A 20,372-nucleotide genomic window follows, 5' to 3' on the forward strand; every position below is an offset into this window, starting at 1 on the left:
AGAAAACAAATATTTTGGGATGAAAAAGCAGAGCAATACATGCAAAGATGTCAAGAGAGCTTTTGGTGATAAGGACCGACACCAGTGTTGATGTGCTGATTAATGCGTCACGTCCTGACCTTACTGAAGCCATGATTTGTATTGAGTTGTTTCAGCAGTGTGTAACGCAACAGTTTTGCCATGTTTAATGTCTTTCTTACTTTGGGTTGCATCCTGTCGGTTCCTGTGATGAACTGAGCGTGACCTCCTCCTTCCTTGGCTAATCCATTGATAAGAGCAGAGCTGGCCCCTTCCCCGATCCCAAAAGAGAAACATCTACAACACAGTAGTTAAGTGTTTAACACAGACAGCATTACAACATGGGACACACTGTGAGCAGGACTCTGTGGTTTCACCTGTGGGAACCTGAATTCTTCTTCACCAGATCAATCACTTCTTTGGTGTTGGACACCTCCCCGTCAGTGAAGACAAAAACCTGGGGAGGAGAGTGTACACAGGACTTACATACCAGCACACCCAGTAACATGCGGAGTCATCTACGTAGTTCTGTGAGAGCAATGTTAAGATGCCTCTGTAGTAACACAACTGTTTTTTTATGGTGGAGTCAAATACAATGGTCACAAGTATGAGCGTCAAACACACAGTCCGGTTGGTTCAGATTTGTACGTGCCATTTAAATAAGACATTGGGAATTCTGTGCTGATGGTATGGTATAGTCTTAAGCTATGTTGATGACATGCATGTTAAACACTATGAAGGACAAAAAGTGTCTATAAAAGATAATCACATAAACAAATGTATATATAATACTGTTTGCGATGAAAAGGCAATTTCTGTATTTCTGAAGAAGTGAATTGATTTACTTTAACATTTATTTATTGATGTATTTCTACATTTATTAATTTTTTTCTGTATTTATTTGTGTATATGATAATTATTAGGGCGGGGTTAACTCAGTGTAGAGAAGGATTGGTTATAGCAGTGTGATCATCAGATCAACTTCTGTCTTGAGTTTGCCAGTATAGGCTGGAACAAACATAGAAATACAGAAATAGCCTTTTCATTTATACTATTGAAATTGTTTTCATTCGTGGGTGTGTGTGTGTGAGTGAGTTACTTGTCTAGGTTGATTAGAAATGCAGGTCTGGCTTAAAATGTGTGTGAGGGGCTTCAGAATCTCTGTTCCTCCCAGATTCGCCTGCATCGATTCAACTTTCTTCAGAGCCTCTTCTAAGTTCTGCTCACTGTACTTCACACTCTTTCTGCGATCGCACACATGCATGAACACATGTAAACACACATGCACAAACAAGCATTAACAACAAGGACAGGATGAGATCTGTTGTGTGGACATGAGGGAGTGACATACGGGAAGATGTGTTCAAAGCTGGAGCCGAAACTGTAGATGTTGAAGTAGCAGCCCATTGGTAAGCTCTTCAACAGGAGCAGTAGAGTATCCTGAGGGAAGCAGAAACAAGATGGTGAAGGTAACTGTGTGTGAGACACTATGAAAAGGTTAATGACAGAGTTTAAACTCGCTGAATACCCTGGCACTGGCAATTCGAGTTTCTTGCCGCTTGCCACCACTCGTTGCACAACCCATACTCCCAGATCGATCCAGTAGGAGCACAAACTCTCCACTTGAGGCGAGTGAAGACATCACAGACTGGGGGAACTCAGGGTACAGGCTCAGCATCAGGACTGGATCGCCCATCAGACTCCCTGAAACATCATTTATTCCAACACGTGTAACTCAGTTGGACTACGAGGATGATCGACTTTTCTACTGTGCAAAGTAACAACCTGACTCGTTTTCACTCACCAGGTTTGGCAGAGGCCTGTCCTGCCTCCACCACAGCAGTGGGCTTGTGAGCATCACTGTAATAAATCAGCAGCTCAACATCTCTGTCAAACTTGTGTCCTGCAGCCAACTTCACCTGCAGTTCACAAAGCACACTCAGTTATATTTGTAGCTCTCAGTGCTGAGGAACAACCACACACAGCGGACATGTGAGCAGTCTACCTACCGTGGCCTGGGTCTGCTCTGTGTTGACGTACTGGAGAGGCTCCAGAGAGCAGCTGGACTCTACTTTGGAGATTGGACGAGGAGACGACACTCGGACAGAAAACGACAGACTGTAGGGAACCAGAGAGGCTGGAACAGAGGTCACCTGCACACCAGCACCTTCACTACCTTAAGAAGAAAAATCATTGCATTACATTTAAGCAAAACCTCAGTAATAGGCACTGGGCAAACTAAAACAAGATGCTGGTGGCTAATCGAGGATGGACATGTATAGCCATTAAACGGATAGTTCACTCAAAAATTTAGTTTCACTCATTATCTACTCACCACTATGCAGATGGAGAGGTGGGTGAAGGGTTTGAGTCCACAAAACAAGTTTGGAGTCTCAGAAGTAAACAGTGATGCAGCCAAATCCAATAAAATTGGAGACATTAGTGACCTATCTTCAGGTGTAATAAAACAACAGAAAAACACAACACGCCTCCATACTGCTCGTGTGGTGTCATCCAAGTTTCATCAAGCCCCAACAGTCATATTTGTCTCGAAACAGTGTCATTTACATGATGTTTTTAGCCTAAAATTCCACTACCGTAAGTAGCGATGCGAGCGGAAGTATTGATGCTAGCCGATGTAGCTATGTTAACACACATCATGCGCCTGCGAGTGGGCTAGAGCTTGTGGGCAGTGTGTGAGGTGTGTGCATGCAAATGTGAACGCGGCTCCGAGGAGGATATCAGAGGACATTTAGGCAAAAAACACGGTGTGAACGACCTCGTTTCAGGCCGAATTTAAATGCCTTGCGGACACTTGGATGACACCACACCAGCAGTATGGAGGCATGTTATGTTTATTATCTGTTGTCTTTATTACACCTGAAGATGTGGTCACCAGTTACTTCACTTGTTTTGGATTTGGCTGCAACACTGTTTATTTCTGAGACTCCAGAAGTGTTTTGTGGACTCAAACACTTCACCCACCCCCCCACCGGCATAGTGGTGAGTAGATAATGAGTGAATTTTTATTTTGCGGTGAACCATCACTTTAAACTATGTAGCATGTTGACTTCATGTACTTTGTTCCCATGCTTGCATTTGCTGGTCGTTGGTCCTAAAGCAAAGCACTGGACAAATGGTTACTTGGTGGGCTAAAAACTTAATATCTGACATTTCACTAGATGCCAAACAACTGACTGACTAACAAAGCCACGGTCATCTCTAGGGCCATGCAGCTGTAGTATGTCCAAATATAAGAAAAATGTACCTCATCATCTCTATTTTAACCAGATCCCAAGTTATGTAAAAACACAGAGCCACACACTACACTATATCAGGCCTCTTTTATAGTACTACTGGGGCAGCTGTGGCTGAGGAGGTAGAGAAGGTTGGTGGTTCGATTCCTGGCTCCTCCATTGTGCATTCCACAGTGTCCTTATGCAATATACTGAAGCCCAAATTGCATGAAAGGTTTGCCTAAAGAGTTGCTGAGTGCATGAAAACTGAAAACTGCCCAACGCATCACCGGTTCCTCACTCCCCACCATTGAGGCTGTCCAGAGCAAGAGACATCTGCGGAGGGCACACACACACACACACACACACACACCTCCTCCAGTGACTGTACTTCCCCCCTCCACCCTGGCTTGGACTGCCACACACCCTCCTCCAGCCACTGAACATTTGCACTAGACTGTTATTTTTTTTTACTACTGTATTATCCCACCTATAGTGTATTCATACTTATATCTATTTATATACTTCTTGCTCATAGTGTATTCATCGTAATTATATCATACCATACATTTTAACTTACTCTGTATACAATATTACTACTACCTCATTCACTTAATTTCTCATTTTTATTTCACTTACTACCACCACTTATACTTACACCTGCACTTTATATACACTTATCATATCTACACTACCTACCTCTATTGCTGCTAGTCTTGTATCAATACTGTTCATATTCCATATCTATTTCTTACTGTACATATCTTATTTATTTACATATTCCACTTTTCATATGCACATACTCTGCACTTTTACTGCTTTTTTTTGCACTTCTGGTTAGATGCTAAACTGCATTTCGTTGTCTCAGTACTTCTACTCTGTGCAATGACAATAAAGTTGAATCTAATCTAATCTAATCTAATCTAATGAATAGGTGAATGCAATTTATACTATACAGCGCATTGAGTGGTTGATAAGACTGGAATAGAGCTATATAAATACAGGTCATTTGCATTAATGCAGACAATCATGTCACATGGAAAATTGCGACTGTTGCAGTAAATCCCAGGTGTAGTGTGTTGATGTTTAAAAGGGTTCAAAGTGCTGGCTGGGTTTCCTACCCTGAGGTTCGTAGCGAGGGTTGAGCACAGCAGGCAGACAAAACCTCAGCCCGTCATCCGCCTGCACAGCCAGCTCAGTGACGTACTCCAGCCTGACGGAGGCGCTCTCTCCTGGAGGCAGACTGCCCACACTCAGAGTGAATATATCTGGACTCTGCTCGCTCTCCTCCAACAGGAAGGCCTGCTGACCGGAGCTCAGCGCATCATCATACTCCTCACGAGCCTGAAGACACAAACAACACGTGAGCAACACTCACTGTGTTTTACTGGTTCTTTAGGATCCATCACACTGAGTGAGACGTCACTGTCCAGCTCACCTTCTGTTTCTCCTTCACCTCAGCTACAATCTGTGTCTGTCCAATCTGAGCACTGAAGTGACAGACAGCAGCGTCTCCAGGCAGAGGGAAGACGAAAACAGCCTCCAGAGGTTTGTCCTCCTTGTTCTCGTAGTTCAGAGTGGAGACCACTGTCGCCACATGGTCCTTCACCTCCAGCTCCACCTCAATGCTCTTCAGGGGAACTGAGCGAGAAACAAAAGTAAACAGTGAACTGGAACAGAAAACTATATTGTTATGTGACACAAAGTAAAGGTTCCTGAATTGCTGGATTCCCTAAAGCATTAAACTGTATATTATACTTTCATGTTTAAAGATTCCAAAAGTTTGAAAAGCCCTTTCTTGCCACCCTAAAGCCCCAAAACACACACTTGCATGGACAAATATCAGCACATGCCAGGCAAGATATCTACACTCCCCTTAACGCTTTTGCACGTACAGAGAAATCAACAATAAGGCCATAAATAATCACTAATAAAAATGATCAATGAATCAATAAATGTCTTTTTCTTAGTACGAGACAATAGAAGGTACTGGAGCGGAATTTCAGGTCTTCAAATCGCATCCAGTTATATCAGAGTCCATACACCCAAAGAGGAAATTAGGAAATGTTCAACCAAAAACAGAATCAAACACTGAGAATGATGCCTTTGCTCCTCAAATATTATTCAAATCGAGTTGTGTTTCCTGCAAGCTAATAGTTGAACATGGAGTTTATTGGCATATTTAAAAATGTACAGGCCAGTCAAATGTGAAAGGTTGTGGTTACAAAGAAACGTTAGCAAATCCACTTCCTGGGGAAGTAAAACATAAAGTAAACATTAGTTGTGTTGTATGACAGCTGTGTACCTGGCTCATTGTTGGTATTAAGTAGACCACAGCAGTTCACCATCATGTCAGTTCAGCACGTAACACAATCAAGGTAGTTATTCCTGTTTAAAAAAAGAAAATTAAATGTTGCAAGTGTAATAGACAGACAATAAGATACAGTTAAGATACAGTGGACAAGACAGAATCTGAATTATATATATGTATTATATATCATACAATTGTAAAAGTTTTTTTGCTTTTGATTTGGCATGATATGAAATGATTATAAATGATACAACAAGTTGTGCTTTCTCATTGGGGTTCTCTCTCTAACATTGTAACATCTCCACCTTACTCACCATAGAAGTAAAACTGAATAAAAAAGACTAACAACAACAACCTGTAATTTACATAAGTAATTGTATAGGTAGGCAGACATGATGGAACATTGAAGTGTGTTTTGAGAGTCAGTATGACACTGTCCTGTGTAAAGGTGGCACTGTTCACCTGGTGTATAATACACCTGAAGTACATCATACAGTAGGTTTACTACACTGTACGCAACATCCTGACCTATAAGTACAGTAGGCTATAGACGGTCAATAAAGGCTATTATATTTAACTTGTTGAAACTGTACCAGATTCCTACCTTTACAGAGAACTTGTATCCTGTGCAGTAGGTGGCCACAGTAGGAAGTAAATCACGGAAGGCTGCTGCTGGAATATAAGCTCTCAAAACAAAGACACGCCCACTGCATACTGTACGCCGTGTTCACACCGGACGCGGAAGCGCCGCGCCGCGCAGCGCCATTCTCAAGCGCGCAGCCGCCTGGCTGTTCACACCGGACTCGCATTTCTCCGCGCTGGTCAGACCGCGATTCTGCCTTCTCCGCTTGTTGTTGTATGTAACCCGTTCAATGTAGGGGTTCGGAGGTAAATAATGATGGTCTTCATAGACCCCCCCCCCCCCCCCCCCCCCCCCCCCCCCCCCCCCTCTCTTTCCGCGTCCGGTGTGAACCCGGCGTGAACGGAGTGAACATGTGATAGGTGGAGTTTCACTGTTTCCCTCACTGATCCTTTTCTAAACCTAGATCCCACCCATCTATCCATCGGACTTATCATAGGACTTTGTATTGACTAACCAACACCTTATCTCTAACCTTCACCATGACAAATTCATACCTATCCCTAACCTTACCCTAACCACAATTCACATCTTACCACTAATCTTAACCACAACCTCAGTAATGACATTTTGCCACATTAGGACCAAGCTCTGGTCCCTCCGAGGTCTACTGGTCCTGACAAGGACAACGTTTATACCATCGACGTTATATAAAGATGGACGACATGACTGCTCCCCAATAGTGAAGCCAATAGTGAATCTACGACTATACTGCAGCCTCACTGGCTGCAGTATAGTCGTAGATTCTGCATCCTCAATATCAGTGGATGGTATATGGACCAAACTAAAAAGTCAAAGCATAAATTTCAATTAACTTTTCTCAAAGCACTGGTATAATTATTATTATTTCTAGTAATATAATTATTTAAAAGATTTGAATATGCTGGTACAACCCTTAAGTTATATATCTCTCCAAAAATATGTATATTTGGTGTCCCCTTCAGGAATTGCTTTAGAGACATTTTATGTTTATTTAAAGGGGACTGTAAGAGTTTATGATGATGAACTATTGATAACCACTGATTTACTAAAAAACAACACTGTTGTATGGGATGGTGATGTTTCTCTACTACACACTACACTATTATACAAGTGTCTGCTCCAATCAGCTTTCAAAACTGGAGTCTGTGTCCATGGTAAAATAAAATGCCTAATTTGACTGAACTTTACGTCATGTCAAAAATCTTCTACATTACGTACAAGTAGTGGTTGCTACTGTAAACCTGGTGATGGTTAAACTGGCCTGTGAGGATTTTCTGTCAGAAGAAAAAACAGCTCCACAAACCATCAGCACAGAAAAGAAAGCTGTGGTTACTTACTGCAAGTGAACAGGAAACCTGCAATAACCTCACCTGCCACCTTCTTCCAGTTAACTGAAGAGGTTCAGTAAAAAATAGTGAAACCTCTTGCTTTCTTTCTGGAAATATGTGGGTGGTGTTACATACATTGCACAATGTCTAAATGTTTTTACTCGTCTTTCCTGGTTCTGTAGGTGTCCTGGTTCACAACAAGTAGGTCAACGGAACTTCCTTTTTGTGTCTTATTTCTGCTCCGGAAAATTACATTATCTCTTTAAAAATGTCGTTGAGAAACAGCCAAAGCTCAGAAACAACAGAAGACCAAAGCTTAAGAATGCTCAGTTCATTTCATCACATTCAGTCCCACAAAGTTCAACACTGTCCTCTGCGTTGGCTGGCAACTGATGCCCTTCTTTGCGTTGCCATTAAAAGAGTGGGTAACTAGGTAGTGAGGAAGGGGCTGTGGTGTTAGCAGTTGTGAAAAGCAGCAGTGTTTTTTTTGGTGTCATTACAAAAGCAAGAGTGATGGAGACAGAAAGGGCAGGGGGGGGGGGGGGTTGGGGTAGGCCTGAGTCAAACACCCTGGCTGATAATGTATGCGGCCCTTTTGTGGTAAATCAATGCACCATGCAATAATGGGGGGTAAGGAGGGGCATGAGGCTGTAAGGGAGCTATGACGGGACGTCTTCTGTCTCACGGTGTGCCCCCCTCAATAAGAAACACACCCAAGACCGCTCAGTGTCAACCAGACCCTCATGCTTCTTCCATTCTTAACTTGGATGTTATTCTTCTTACTGAGGAGCCGACCTGAGATGAGACCCCAAGAACGGACAAATGTTGAGATTACATCATTTTAATACACAAACTAGAATGCTGTGATAGCAGACACAGCTCCTTCTGCTCACAGGTTATATGAATCTACATGTGAGGCCTGTGCATTGTAACGGAGACGTCGCTGCCAAATGCACATCTGAGCAAAGACTAAAGAGAAGGAGTCTGACCAGATGAACTGAGGTGAGAGCGTTTTTAATTTGTGTAACTTCTTAGATTATATGTGCAATTTTACGGAAATGTTTGTAGTTGCATCAGTTGCATCATTTTACTACCTCAGTAATGATGGACAAACTAAGCAACAGATGATAAAAAGTTGTTTAATGTGAACCACAGCCCACAAGCTCTGAAGATTGAAGGTGTTAAAAACCAAAACTTTGTTTAATAATCTGTGTACAAGTATCTAAAACCGTGTCATTCCTGCAGAATGAATGAATTAGTACTTGCACTCTCCCTTTGGGACAGCACACCGATCAATTGATACGGATTGGCTGACTGGAGGCTGAGGCAGAGAGGAAGGAGCTGTTGTTTAAAGGCCTGGTGCTTTGTTTCGGTGTCTCCCAGCAAAGACTGTGGGAACAAAACCAAAGTATTGTATCTGAATAAAGTGGGCAAAGAACAATAGGGGCCTCTGTACAAACATAGCTGACAAAAATGGGAGGAGGTTTTGGGGTGGGGGGATTGTTAAGAAGTGGGTGATGAAAGAAAAGGACACATGGATGACCGGAATAGGCTGTTCAAATCAGCACAAATCTCTTCTGAACAATAGGGGACAGGTCACTTCATATACCACTTAGTAAGAGGGAACTGCTTTTCATGTGACGAAATCATGAATAAGTAAAAGACTTGCCTGGAGATGTTGAGCCAACTCAGCTGAATTTCAAATGTGTTTTTGTGTTGCGACTGACTGCAAAGGCCTTTTATTTCATGCAGGTAGGATGTGACCTACTCAGCCCGTCTCCACGGCATAATGTCAATGGGCAGAATCTGGGAAGGAAGTGGGAAGCTAATGTGCTGGTTTTTTCTCGCTTACCTTCTCCTCTTGGCTTTACCATGCATGGGCTTCCTCCCCAACTTCTGGTCCCGGGTGTTAACGATGTCCTGGGACTCACACACGCACCAATATATCACAGAGCAGGCCGTCCTCAATGTCACCCTGGAGACGCTGAAGGGAAACCCTGCAGAGGAACAGGTGAGCTGTGTCAGGATGTTTACTGCACATTCAGTTTAGAACACAGTATAAGAGACCTTCTTTTGGTTTGTAGACTTCATTAAATCATATCAGATATCAGTATTGCGGTCATCACTAGCGTGGCCCAGAGAAAACAAGCAAATAGACCTAACACATGCAAATGGAGGAAACATCATTGCAACACAGCCAGGTATTCGTGACGCAGCCAAATACTTGTGACTCGACACATCAAAGTGTTTCCAGGGGACACTAAAAAGTGTTGAACATTGCTGGGACACTTTAGTCTGAGCTCTCAGGGCCACGTACATGACTGAAGTGAGCCAACGTCAGTGGCCAACAATTTATTTTACATCAAGGATTTCATAAGAACTTTGAGAACTATAAAAGTTCATATATGCACCACAACTACATCTCATTCCAAAGATTGTAACAAATGTGTCCCTCCCAGACCAGACTAGGCCGTGGCTTCTGGAGAGCTTTGGGAGAGGTGGTGAAGTCCAATGCCGCCATGGACTTCCTGAGCTCCACCAGGTCTGACCCGGTGTACCACTTTGATTCAGAGCGGGTGGACAGCGCCACGGTGATGTTACGGCAGTTCTGGGCCCAGACTCTGCTCTCAGTGAGGGCCAAACAGTACCAAACTGCCCGTCACAGCTTGGGCCAGCTATTTCACTCCCTGCAGGTACTCAGCAACACTGCAATTAGGACACAGGACACAAAATATGTATACACAAAATATGTATACACATATTTTGTGTATACATATTTTGTGTAATGTGCAATGGTAATAAACCGCAACTTATATCATATAGGCTACATTCCAATGGTAATGAAACCTGCATTACTTCTAGACACCAGTCAAATGTAACATGTGAAATGTTTAAGACTTGTTTGTTAACAAAGATTGGATCAAGAGAACTACGAAGGATTTTGTTTAGATATGTGCGTGAAAGGCCTCAAGTCTTTCTAACATGTGTTATACCAGGACTTCTACAGCCACAGTAACTGGGTGGAGATGGGCCGACACTCCATATACCTCCACCTGCTGCAGCCAGAGGAGCCAGTCATCCCTGTGGCTAAAGGTAACTCATATCTTCACCCCTGTGATTCCACTACGACCCACTTCATCACATCAGCAGTGGTTTGCACAATAGATTTTTTTGATTCAATGTTTTATGAGACTACGTGCGTTTTCCTTATTAGCATCGATTGAGGATGTTGTCTGATCCCATGATAATTATTTGATCTCTCCAAGCGCTAGAGGACACATTTTTACATTTGGGTTTATTTTAAGAATTATATTTTGCTAAGGAAGTTTCATAACTGAGTGAAGTGAGCCAGAAGTATTTCAGCAACCGCCATACTAAGAGCTGTGATTCTCCTTCAAAGCTTTCCATGATCTTAAGACGTTTTCCCATTGGGGTCAAGGAATAGTGTTCAGAGAGGAGATTACTTTAACTTTCCGATCACAACCAGGAATTTGTTAAGTAGGCATATCATGATGTCAATCAAAATCAACTTAGATGAGTGCCTCGACAACAGTTATGTTTTATTTTTCATCTGGATGCTTTTTATTTACTTGTAATGGGCCTAAACTGCAACACGGTAAATCGAACATCTTCATTTAAAAAAATAAAATAAAAAAAGCTTATTTTAATTGCTACTATGGCCTCAAATCTGCAGAGTCATCAATAATTAAAATGATCCCACCAGAATAACATGACTGTACACAGTTTTATGTATCTCTAAAATCAAAAGTCATCACCAGTAATGCCATGTCATCATTTAGATATCAAGCCCCTATGGTTTGTTTATGTTTTTAACCACGGCAGGACCCAAATGCAGACAGACAGGGAGGTAGCAGAGATACATGAGTTTAATAAACAAGAAATAAGTCATACAGACCTAGAAGGACGCACAAAAAACCCAACATAAAGAAAGGTAAAAACTAGCAAGAACACTGGGAGAAACATCAAGCTGACTGAAGCAAGGACACAGGGGAGATGAACAGTACTGGAGACATCACAAGAAGGAGAACAGATCCGAGAGACAACATATGCAAGAGGACAGGTGCAGACAATCACAAGCACAAGAAAAGTGAACAATGATGAGACACTGGTGGAAAAGGAAGTGAGGTGAATATCAAAATAAAACAGGAAAACAACAAACATGAGGGATCACAAAAAAGTAACATAACTAAAGGAGAGACACTCAAGGAAGATTGCATAGAGGGTTATAGAACAAAACAAAGGGTACACCAGGGAATCAAAAGTACCAAAAGAGTTTCTCAAGATTTCTTAGCAACTCACACGGTCTTAAAATGGGAGAATCATGAAATGTTTATGACCACAGCAAAACTGCAATACGTATAGTTAGTGCTAAATCACTCAGAGAGGAATTCGCTTTATAACTTGTCAGATTAACTGCAATGAAATATAGTTGCATACTGGATCAAATCTTCACTCAGTGAATGTGACATTGAAGAAAAGACATTCCATCCATAGGTGGTAGAGGCATGGTGGTGTTAAAGGCATCTAACCCTAAACCTGCAGTGAGGAGTTTGAATTAAACCATACCTTTCGGTCCACAGAGGACATTCCTACCTGTATGGAGTGCTTCAGTGCCACCTGTCGAAACAACTTAATGCCAAGACTGACTAATGCACAGCAGCAGTCCCAGCTGCTCACTACTGGCTACTTCAGCACTTTCCCTCCAAAACCTCAAGGTATGATGGCCCAACTCTGAAGTCAAAATCATTTTCTGTATCAAGTGTTTTCACGGCTTTTCAATTTCCAGGTAAATGTAGTCATGGAGGAATTCTGGACAGTAGCCGCTATATGGGGGCTAAAGGCGGCATCAACAAAGACAGCACCTCACCTCTATTCTCCCCTCACTATTACCTCCATGTGGAAGCTGCTGCTTTGGCGACTGAGGCCACCCTGACTGTACTGAGAGACCTCAGAGACAACGTGGGTGACAAAGCCTTCCTTCGGTAAGATTCGATAACAATAATAACAATCATCTGAATACTAAAGATTTAATAATTTGTTGGCCAATACCTTCCTGATTATACCATGTTACAAATTTCAGCTGCTGAGTATATGCACTTGTGGTTGGAATTTGCATTTAACTCCTGGTGAGGAATTAAACAATTACACTGAATGATTGAATCAAGTTTCAAGGTATTAAATACTGGTCGAGATGCAAAATTACACAGAGTTTATTGAACACAAACAAAGTTACAGTGTTACTATTTGGCCAAATAGGGACAGAGTTGTTAAAGCCAAGGTGGGCTCAAGAGAAAGACAAATGTCTCTTATGACGGGCGGGCTTTTATACACAAGGTTTGGAACACACAGCTGTCCTCAGTCACACGCCATTGATCTGTGATAACAGTCCTGCACTCTGCTGCACCGATTCGTCCAGTTCATAGTACACAAATATTCCCTTGGTATCACACTTAAGAAAACATTCCTAGTAGAGCATAATGCTGATTCAGGCTACTTTAACTGAACTCACTGAGCATATTCAGGGCAAACAGTTAGATCCAAAAAATGTCCATTACAGTACTATGTCTTCATATCCCTCGACAGGCTCTTCAGCGTGAAGCAGGCCCCTGCCTTGGTATTTGTTATAGACACCACAGGCAGCATGTTTGAGGAGATCACTGCTGCTCGCCTCCGGGCTCACTCCATCATCCAGAGCCGAGCCAGAAGCCCGGCGCAGACAGGCACCTTCCTACTCGTGCCCTTCCATGACCCAGGTGAAGTATTTGTCAGTCTGAAATGAAAACAGTGGAGCTGAAAACGTCAGTCTAAGGAGCTAAACCTATTCGCTCATGTAAAACCCCCTTTTAAAGGGATAGTTCACCCCAAAAAGCTAATTCACTCATTATCTACTCACCAGCTACCATCTATGCCGATGGATGGGTGTATGAAGTGTTTGAGTCCACAAAACACTTTAAGAGTTTCAGTGGTAAACAGCGTTGCAGCCAAATCCAATACACTTGAATTAAATGGTGATCAATTTTTCAAATGTAAAAAAACCCACCAAAAAACATAAAATGCCTCCATACTGCTCCTGTGGTGTCCAACTGTCCACAAGCCCTGACTTTCAAATTTGACTCAAAACAAGTTAATTTACACCACGTTTTTATCCTAAATGTACGTTGTGATCCAAGCGGCTCCGGAGGAGGATAACAAATAATGGGTTAATTTAAGTTTGAGGGTGAACTATCCCTTTAAGAACTTTCTACCATACAACTGTTATCCCTGACTCACATAATGAGGACATGACAGCCCCTCAAAAGTGAAGCCAAAACATCTCGATCACCCCCTAGAGGTTCATTGCAGTGTAGGTAATAAATCTCCTTTGTTGATAAGACATGGACAAAACTAAAAGGTCAAAGTGCACATCAAATCATTTTTTCTCAATTCTTTCTGTCATTTGGCTAAATTTTCCCAAAAGGATGAAAGAAGTATGATCTTATCTTATTTTATCATCTGATGCTTGGCAAAAAAAGTCTTTCCTTAAGTGTTGGACTATGATGTAAGGCCACTTGAATTTTTGCCTTGATCAATTTAATTAAGCTTTGATACGTTAAAAGGTTAAATTTGACAATTATAAATTTGTTATGTTTGCTCAAAAATCGATCCACCTAATATTTTCTTCAGCCGTAGGACCGGTGTATGAGACCGATGACCCAAACCAGTTCATGCAGCACATGGAGAACCTGATGGCGCTGGGAGGAGGAGACGAACCAGAGATGTGTCTCTCTGCCATTCAGGTACTTCTTTTGTCACAGGAGAAGTGATCAGGTATGACTGATCACATGGATAGGGAGAGGAGAGATTTGCCATAGTAATTTCAAATGTTTCTGTGTTTACAGCTGGCACTCACTCACAGTCCACCGCTGTCAGAGATCTTTGTATTCACTGATGCTTCCCCTAAAGACGCCCACTTGTTTGATGCGGTGAAGGCACTTGCACTTGAGAAACAGAGCAAGGTGGGTTTTTAAGTCAAATATTATTTCCCTAAAATAAAAGTTACACTATTTTGAGTATTGTACATATCCAGTTGAAATGATTTAGTTTCTTTTGAAGGTGATCAGTATACAGAAAAAAACTGGAAGGCCTACATCCAAGCACTCAAGTCTGATGAGTTCAGATGTACATAGGAAGATGTTTTCATGTTTTAGAAACTACTCAGATTTCTTCAAAGTGGAGGAACATGGTTTAATGTGACTTGCATCTACTGTGCATTTACTTGCGATATGAAATTGTGCCGGCAAGAGGACTGGAAATCAGTCAAGTGGTATTTATAGCACATTTCTTTTCTGACCGGATATTCCCACAGGTGACATTTCTCTTAACCGAGGATCCCAACCACACACCAGGGGTCAGAGGGAGAAGCAGGAGGAGGAGGAGAAAGAGGAGGATTAAGCAACCTTTGTCACCCGATCGTTTCTCTCTCTACTCTTCCCTCTCCTCCGTGTCAGGAGGATTGACCATATTCACCTCCAACTCTGACATCCACAGGGTTTCCACCATAGTGGAGGATAACACAGCTGCTGACAAGGTACAGCAGGAAGATCTTTGAATGAGGGTCAACATTAGATGTACTAAATCAAACAAGTTATGCAAATAAAATGGTCACATGGTAAAGATTAAAGTATGAAAAATAAACACTTCTGACTCAGTGAGGGTCTGGTAATTATCCTTGTCAACACAAACGACACCTTTCACATCCTGATTGTGATCAGTTTTTATTATAGAAATCGTGACTATAGACACGTTAAATGTCTTTAAAGGGCCCATATTGTGTAAAATACATTTTCTGGGCTTTTACTATCCGTAATTACTTGAAGTGGGTCTGTAGGGACCCTCAAAGTATGAAAACAGTCAGTCTGCGGACTTTTTCACTCAGTCCATTCTAAGAAATATGTTATCGAAACGTCTCGTTTCGTACTTCCTCCCCCGTATGAGTCATATGGGATCGCACTCGTCTCTCAGCCCCACCCAGCCAGTACCAGTCCAGCCTCCGGACCCACCACCCCCCTCCCCGTCACCTCCACCACCACCACTCCACACCGAACGTGACACCAAGCAGACATGTTGCTGAGCTAGCAGCTTGTTAGTTAAAATCTACGTTACTCCGTATTGAAACTCCGTTGTGAAACTCCATACTGTAACTCGGGACATTACTCCTACATTGGCCGACTGTCCTGCTAAAACTTGAACAAACATGAGGACGTGTAACTTACCGTTCAGAAACATCCTGTTATAACCGACTGTAAATATGTAGCTGGTTCTTCTATAGCTGCAAACATAACAACGGGACTTTCAACTGTGTTTACCAGAGAGAGTGAATGCACCAGAATGAGACCGGTGATGGGCCTGGTCGCTTGTCACTCAAAGTGCAGTCAGCCAATCAGAGGAGGGGCTCAAGAGGCAGGTGAAAACAGCCTGTTCTGTATGCAGCTCCAGAGAGTGTTTTTTTTACTTTAAACCACTGATATATCATCTTAGCGTTACCAATACCTCAAATTAAATCCCAGAAAGGTGTAAAATATGGGCCCTTTGAGGTGGAAACACGTTTTTCTCATTCAGATTGATACAGCACATCTGCATCCTTCCTCCTCAGGTGACCCTGCTCCATGTGGAGAGTGACCAGGAGCTGATGTCCGCTCATTCCTTCAGAGTTGATAGTTCATTGAAGAATGTTACCATACATGTCATTGGCCTCCTGCTTGAGTGTATCCTAACCAATCCTTCAGGTAAATGTTACACAGTTATAGTCTGCAAAATCTAGACACCATATACAGTATAGACACATAATGCCTCCGTCCACTGGCTGATGCCAGCGGGTAGGCATTATGTTGTTAAATGTCTGTCCGTCCCATTCTTATGAACACGATATCTCAAGAGCTACTTCATATGGTCCATGGTCAAGGTTGCTGTCCTGATCAGAATGTAAATGTCAAAGTTTAAGGTCAATGGGACCTCACCTTTTGCCTCGTGCACATGTTATCTAAAGAATGACTAGAGAGAAAAATGTCATCAAATTTGGCACAAATATTCACTTAGATGCACTGATCAACTGAACAGATTTGGGCGGTCAAAGGTTAAGGTCACAGTGACCTCAAATTAATTTATATAGACTGAAACTGCACTGGTTGGTGGAGGCAAATTTTATTTTATAGTTTTTATTCTGGGACCTACTTTCTGTGAACTGCACTTTGTACTTGCTTAGAATAAATATTCTACAGCCCAGACCTGTCTTTGCATGTGACAATAAAAAAATGGCGTTGTTCCTGTTTTTACTCCTTGTCAGGCCAAAGCCAGTCTCTGTTGAGTGAAAAAGGTTCCCTGGCAGACTTGGAGCACTTTGAGGGTCTATACCGCATCAGCCTATTTTTTCCCATACAACAAGGCCAGTGGAAAGTCCACGCCAAGAGTGACGGACACTTCACATTCAACGTGATAGGTAAAGAAAAAACATCTTAGACATTCATGAAATCCATTAATAGATCACTTCCAGTACGTTAGATATTATATAACTGAATGTAAGAAAAAAAGATTTGTGCTTTTGATCTGCACCTCCAGGTGACAGCCGTGTAGATTTCCTGTATTACTTTGCCACTGTAACCAATGAGACACACCCAGGTCTGGCCAGAGTGGAGGGTAGTCCAGTAGCAGGTATTTGTAATTGTGATTATAGTTTTCTCAAATAATAAGTGATGTATGAGTCACAGCGCACAGTACTAACCATGCCCAGGAATGTGGCTGCCCTTTAGCAAACCTGCTTTGTACTTTTCCCAGGTGTCCCTGCCTTTCTGGTGCTGGCTGTTACAGGCCTGGCTCCAGAAGAGGGCGCGTCTTTCAGTCACGTGACACTGTTGGGAGCCCAAGGTGACACCCTGCATCAGATGAAGCTGAACTCCTCCTCTTCCTCCTCTTCCTCCTCTCTCTCGTCATCCTTCTCTGTGGACGAGATGGTGGGATATGTGGAGTCTGTTCCCAGAGTTCCCTTCTGTGTTCGACTCACAGGTCGAGACAGAAGAGGAGACAAGCTGGAGAGGGTTTCCACTGAGATGGTGCAGCCCACTCATGTTCAGATACAGGTACTCAACAGAAGTGCTAAAGCATTGTGATGTTAGACATCATTTAAATATCTAATAATAATTGTGACAAGTAGCTCAGTACACTTACTCGGTTTTTTAAAAACTAGTGCAGAGCCTGTTCTAAAGCTGCCTGTGTGGAATGGCCTGTTCTCTTGTTCTGTGTTAAAGCTCTGGAGCTACTTCAGAATTCGTCCTTGTCATTAGTGAGTCCTCCTCAAACAATTTATACAAAATACTGTCACTTTTTTTTGTTTGAGTGCTGGATGTTGTGTGCAGAGCTTTTTATAAACAGTCTGGTGCAGAGTGAAATTAGCAAATCTACCTGGTTTATCTGCAGTGAAGATTTTATATTCAATGTTTCACAAAATGAATCTATATTTGCTTAGTTACTGTTCACATGTGTGGTTTATATGTAAGGAATGATTTAATGAACTTGTTGAAGCCGACAAGATGAACGGTTGCACTCCACATACTGTATGCAGTTTCCCTTCATTCTATGGAGCGTTTAACGGTCTTTTAGATATTCTTTTTAGTTTTGTGGTCTGTAAACTTCCCTTAACCAACTTTCCATACAACTCTGTACCTCAGGTTTTGTCTGTCCCTCGCCTGGTACCCGGCCACAGCACATTGGTGGACTTTGACATCCTAAACCGCGGCCCGGCCCGACTCTTCAGTCTGAGCATGGATGACGACTGTGGATATCTTCATAAGAGAGGACCTCACAGGTAGGGCAAATATCAACAGCCAGCCGGGGCCCTCTGAGAATTGCCTTTGAGGGTTGCCTTTACGTAAAGTAGGAAAGTAAAATAGTTTTCATTAAATTCAATATGGTATGCTTTATTAGAATCATTATAACCACCATAATCATATGTGTACGGATTGAAATAAATAAAGCTTATTATAAATAAGGGAAATTCTTTCTTATATAATTACTTTTGAGTTTTTGTTTTTCAGGTTCCATGTTGCGGAACAAGGGTCTTTCCACGATCAGGTGAACCTCCACACTCCTGCCACAGCTCAGGCAGGAGCCACTGTCACACTCACCCTCACTGTGCGGGCTTTCGACTCCGCAGACTCAAATTACGCCGTCACTTACTTGACTGTTGTTCCCCCGGTGAGCATTAACTGAAAAACTAAGAGAATATTGTTCACTTTCGTGATCTCACTGATCATCACTCTGACACTCCCTGTTTCTCCTGTAGGATCCTGACACGTTCCCACCATCCTGCTCCACTGCAGGAGGGCAGTCCACCTGTCCTTCCATTTGCAATGAGTCCAGCTGGACTGTATCTCTGGTCGTGTCAGACAGAGGGCGCTCTGGCCTTGCTGCCCTCCAACTACAGAGGGGTGAAGGCATCCTGACTTTATTCCTCAGCCCTCCAACCACAGAGGACAGTATGGGACATGCCCAGCTTGACCCCGACCAGCAGCAGTCACTCAGGGATCAGACAACCAGCGGAGACCACCACTACAAAGCCAGATTGGAGAAGGGAGACTCCCCTTTGAATGTGTCTGAATGGGTCCAGGGTTCCTCTCAGCCACTGTGGGCGAGGTACACGTCCAGCTGCTGCTCTGCTCAGGCAGAGCTGCTGGTGTGGGATACTGCCGGAAACATGAAGCGTTGCAACCTAACGCCTGATCAACAGAGGCAGCAAAGAGACAGGAGCACAGAAACCAGTGGAACTGGGCGGATAAGACTGCCAGACGTCTTTTTCTTGCTCTTAGTCCTGCTGTGGTCTCCTTTGCTTTAGCTCCACGTGATTAAAACTGTTTTGCAGGTCAAACTCATCTTTGTGTTGATCACTGTATCCCATTATTCCAGATCAGGAGTTCATCAAAGACTTTATAAAGCTTGTCCATTTCTGGAGGATGAAATTTGAAAAACATTAAGTTCACTCAATGCAAAAAACATGTCTTTCGTGCTTGTTGAATGTAAGTGTTGTCGTGTAATTCTTAAATAAATAAAAAGAAATTGATAATTAGAATATCACTGTCAATAGCTTAACTTTTGCTATTGTAACTTCTATACTCTACCTGTTTATAAGATCTGATATCACACAGAATATAATACTGCCATACAGTGATCGATTTGGACACCACTTCCAAGTCCAGGAAATAATGGGGATGTATGAATATACAGAGGTGCCATGTTTTGGGGGGTTGTTCTGGATCGAAATGCAGATACTAAGAGCTGCAGAGGCGGTTAAGAGACTTTAAACATTAAACACAAAGGCGAAGCTGGATTGCGAGTCCATCAACACAGAAAAAACACTAGTGATTGGAGCCAAGGTCAAAAACACAGAAACATCATGGGGAAACAAAAACTGACCTGAACAGATCCTGAAGAGATGAACTGACAGAAGTCTGGAAGCACAGAGACTATGACAATTATATTTAGGTGATCCAGATCAGGGGGCAGATCCAGGAATTATCTTTTAATTTCTTTAACGTTGCAAGATAGGGCATTTTTTTCTTGATGAAGAAAATCTGGCATATTTAGAGGAGCGATATTTATAAGTGTGTGCAGTTTGGTGCAGATCCAAATAAAAATCTGGTGAATTTAAATGTGGTTCCATAAGGGGACTGTTGGGCCTTGGCAGAGGTATGAACTCTACAGGAATCCCTCTAGTTTAGAGATTGAAATTTATGCTCGGCAGGAGATAATTTACATATCCGCTGAGAACTGATTAACTGGTCAGAAGGTTGCTGATTACATGACAGAAT

At 42.4% G+C, this 20,372-nt stretch overlaps 2 protein-coding genes across 9 annotated transcripts in view; one reads left to right on the top strand and one right to left on the bottom strand.

Moving 5' to 3' along the window:
* Positions 1–6,274, bottom strand: part of LOC117772310 (von Willebrand factor A domain-containing protein 5A-like) — a 29,128-nt gene extending 22,854 nt beyond the window's left edge. For 4 of the 6 annotated variants that reach the window (XR_004615746.1, XR_004615745.1, XM_034603329.1 and 1 more), the window contains exons 1-9: positions 6,170–6,246; positions 5,560–5,642; positions 4,693–4,895; positions 4,376–4,598; positions 2,028–2,194; positions 1,823–1,937; positions 1,547–1,722; positions 1,370–1,458; positions 1,118–1,262 (exon numbers count right to left, since the gene is read on the bottom strand). Coding sequence is in view for 4 of the 6 variants with exons in the window: in XM_034603329.1 (XP_034459220.1) it covers positions 1,118–1,262; positions 1,370–1,458; positions 1,547–1,722; positions 1,823–1,937; positions 2,028–2,194; positions 4,376–4,598; positions 4,693–4,895; positions 5,560–5,605 (1,164 nt within the window). In the remaining 2 variants the exon portion in view is untranslated. Of the gene's footprint in view, positions 1–200; positions 316–395; positions 476–1,117; positions 1,263–1,369; positions 1,459–1,546; positions 1,723–1,822; positions 1,938–2,027; positions 2,195–4,375; positions 4,599–4,692; positions 4,896–5,559; positions 5,643–6,169 lie in introns of all 6 variants that reach the window. The other 2 variants (XM_034603330.1, XM_034603326.1) reach the window with 2 other exon arrangements.
* Positions 6,275–7,891: 1,617 nt separating this feature from the next.
* Positions 7,892–19,676, top strand: vwa7 (von Willebrand factor A domain containing 7). Of its 3 annotated transcripts, XM_034603322.1 has the most exons (17): positions 7,892–8,517; positions 9,268–9,526; positions 9,975–10,208; positions 10,512–10,608; positions 12,117–12,251; positions 12,323–12,518; positions 13,120–13,289; positions 14,200–14,312; positions 14,415–14,531; positions 14,882–15,103; positions 16,169–16,301; positions 16,859–17,011; positions 17,131–17,223; positions 17,347–17,648; positions 18,237–18,373; positions 18,603–18,762; positions 18,851–19,676. In XM_034603322.1, exons 2-17 carry the CDS (start codon positions 9,305–9,307, stop codon positions 19,397–19,399), a joined length of 3,033 nt encoding a protein of 1,010 aa, XP_034459213.1. In that variant the 5' UTR covers positions 7,892–8,517; positions 9,268–9,304; the 3' UTR covers positions 19,400–19,676. The 3 variants fall into 3 exon arrangements, with proteins under 3 accessions (XP_034459213.1, XP_034459214.1, XP_034459215.1); XM_034603323.1 differs by lacking the exon at positions 7,892–8,517 and having other exon boundaries at positions 8,865–9,526; XM_034603324.1 differs by lacking the exons at positions 7,892–8,517; positions 9,268–9,526; positions 9,975–10,208; positions 10,512–10,608 and adding an exon at positions 11,410–11,661 and having other exon boundaries at positions 18,851–19,675.
* Positions 19,677–20,372: the final 696 nt, after the last annotated feature.

The sequence above is a fragment of the Hippoglossus hippoglossus genome, chromosome 13, assembly GCF_009819705.1.
Source record: "Hippoglossus hippoglossus isolate fHipHip1 chromosome 13, fHipHip1.pri, whole genome shotgun sequence".
In the NCBI taxonomy this organism is placed as follows: Eukaryota; Metazoa; Chordata; class Actinopteri; order Pleuronectiformes; family Pleuronectidae; genus Hippoglossus; species Hippoglossus hippoglossus.

Coding starts and splice junctions, on each gene's coding strand:
- vwa7 (XM_034603322.1), top strand. CDS start 9,305: ATGTCAATGGGCAGAATCTGGGAAGGAAGTGGGAAGCTAATGTGCTGG. Junction 13,290..14,199: donor CGTGCCCTTCCATGACCCAG/GTGAAGTATTTG, acceptor TATTTTCTTCAG/CCGTAGGACCGGTGTATGAG. Junction 16,302..16,858: donor TATCCTAACCAATCCTTCAG/GTAAATGTTACA, acceptor ACTCCTTGTCAG/GCCAAAGCCAGTCTCTGTTG.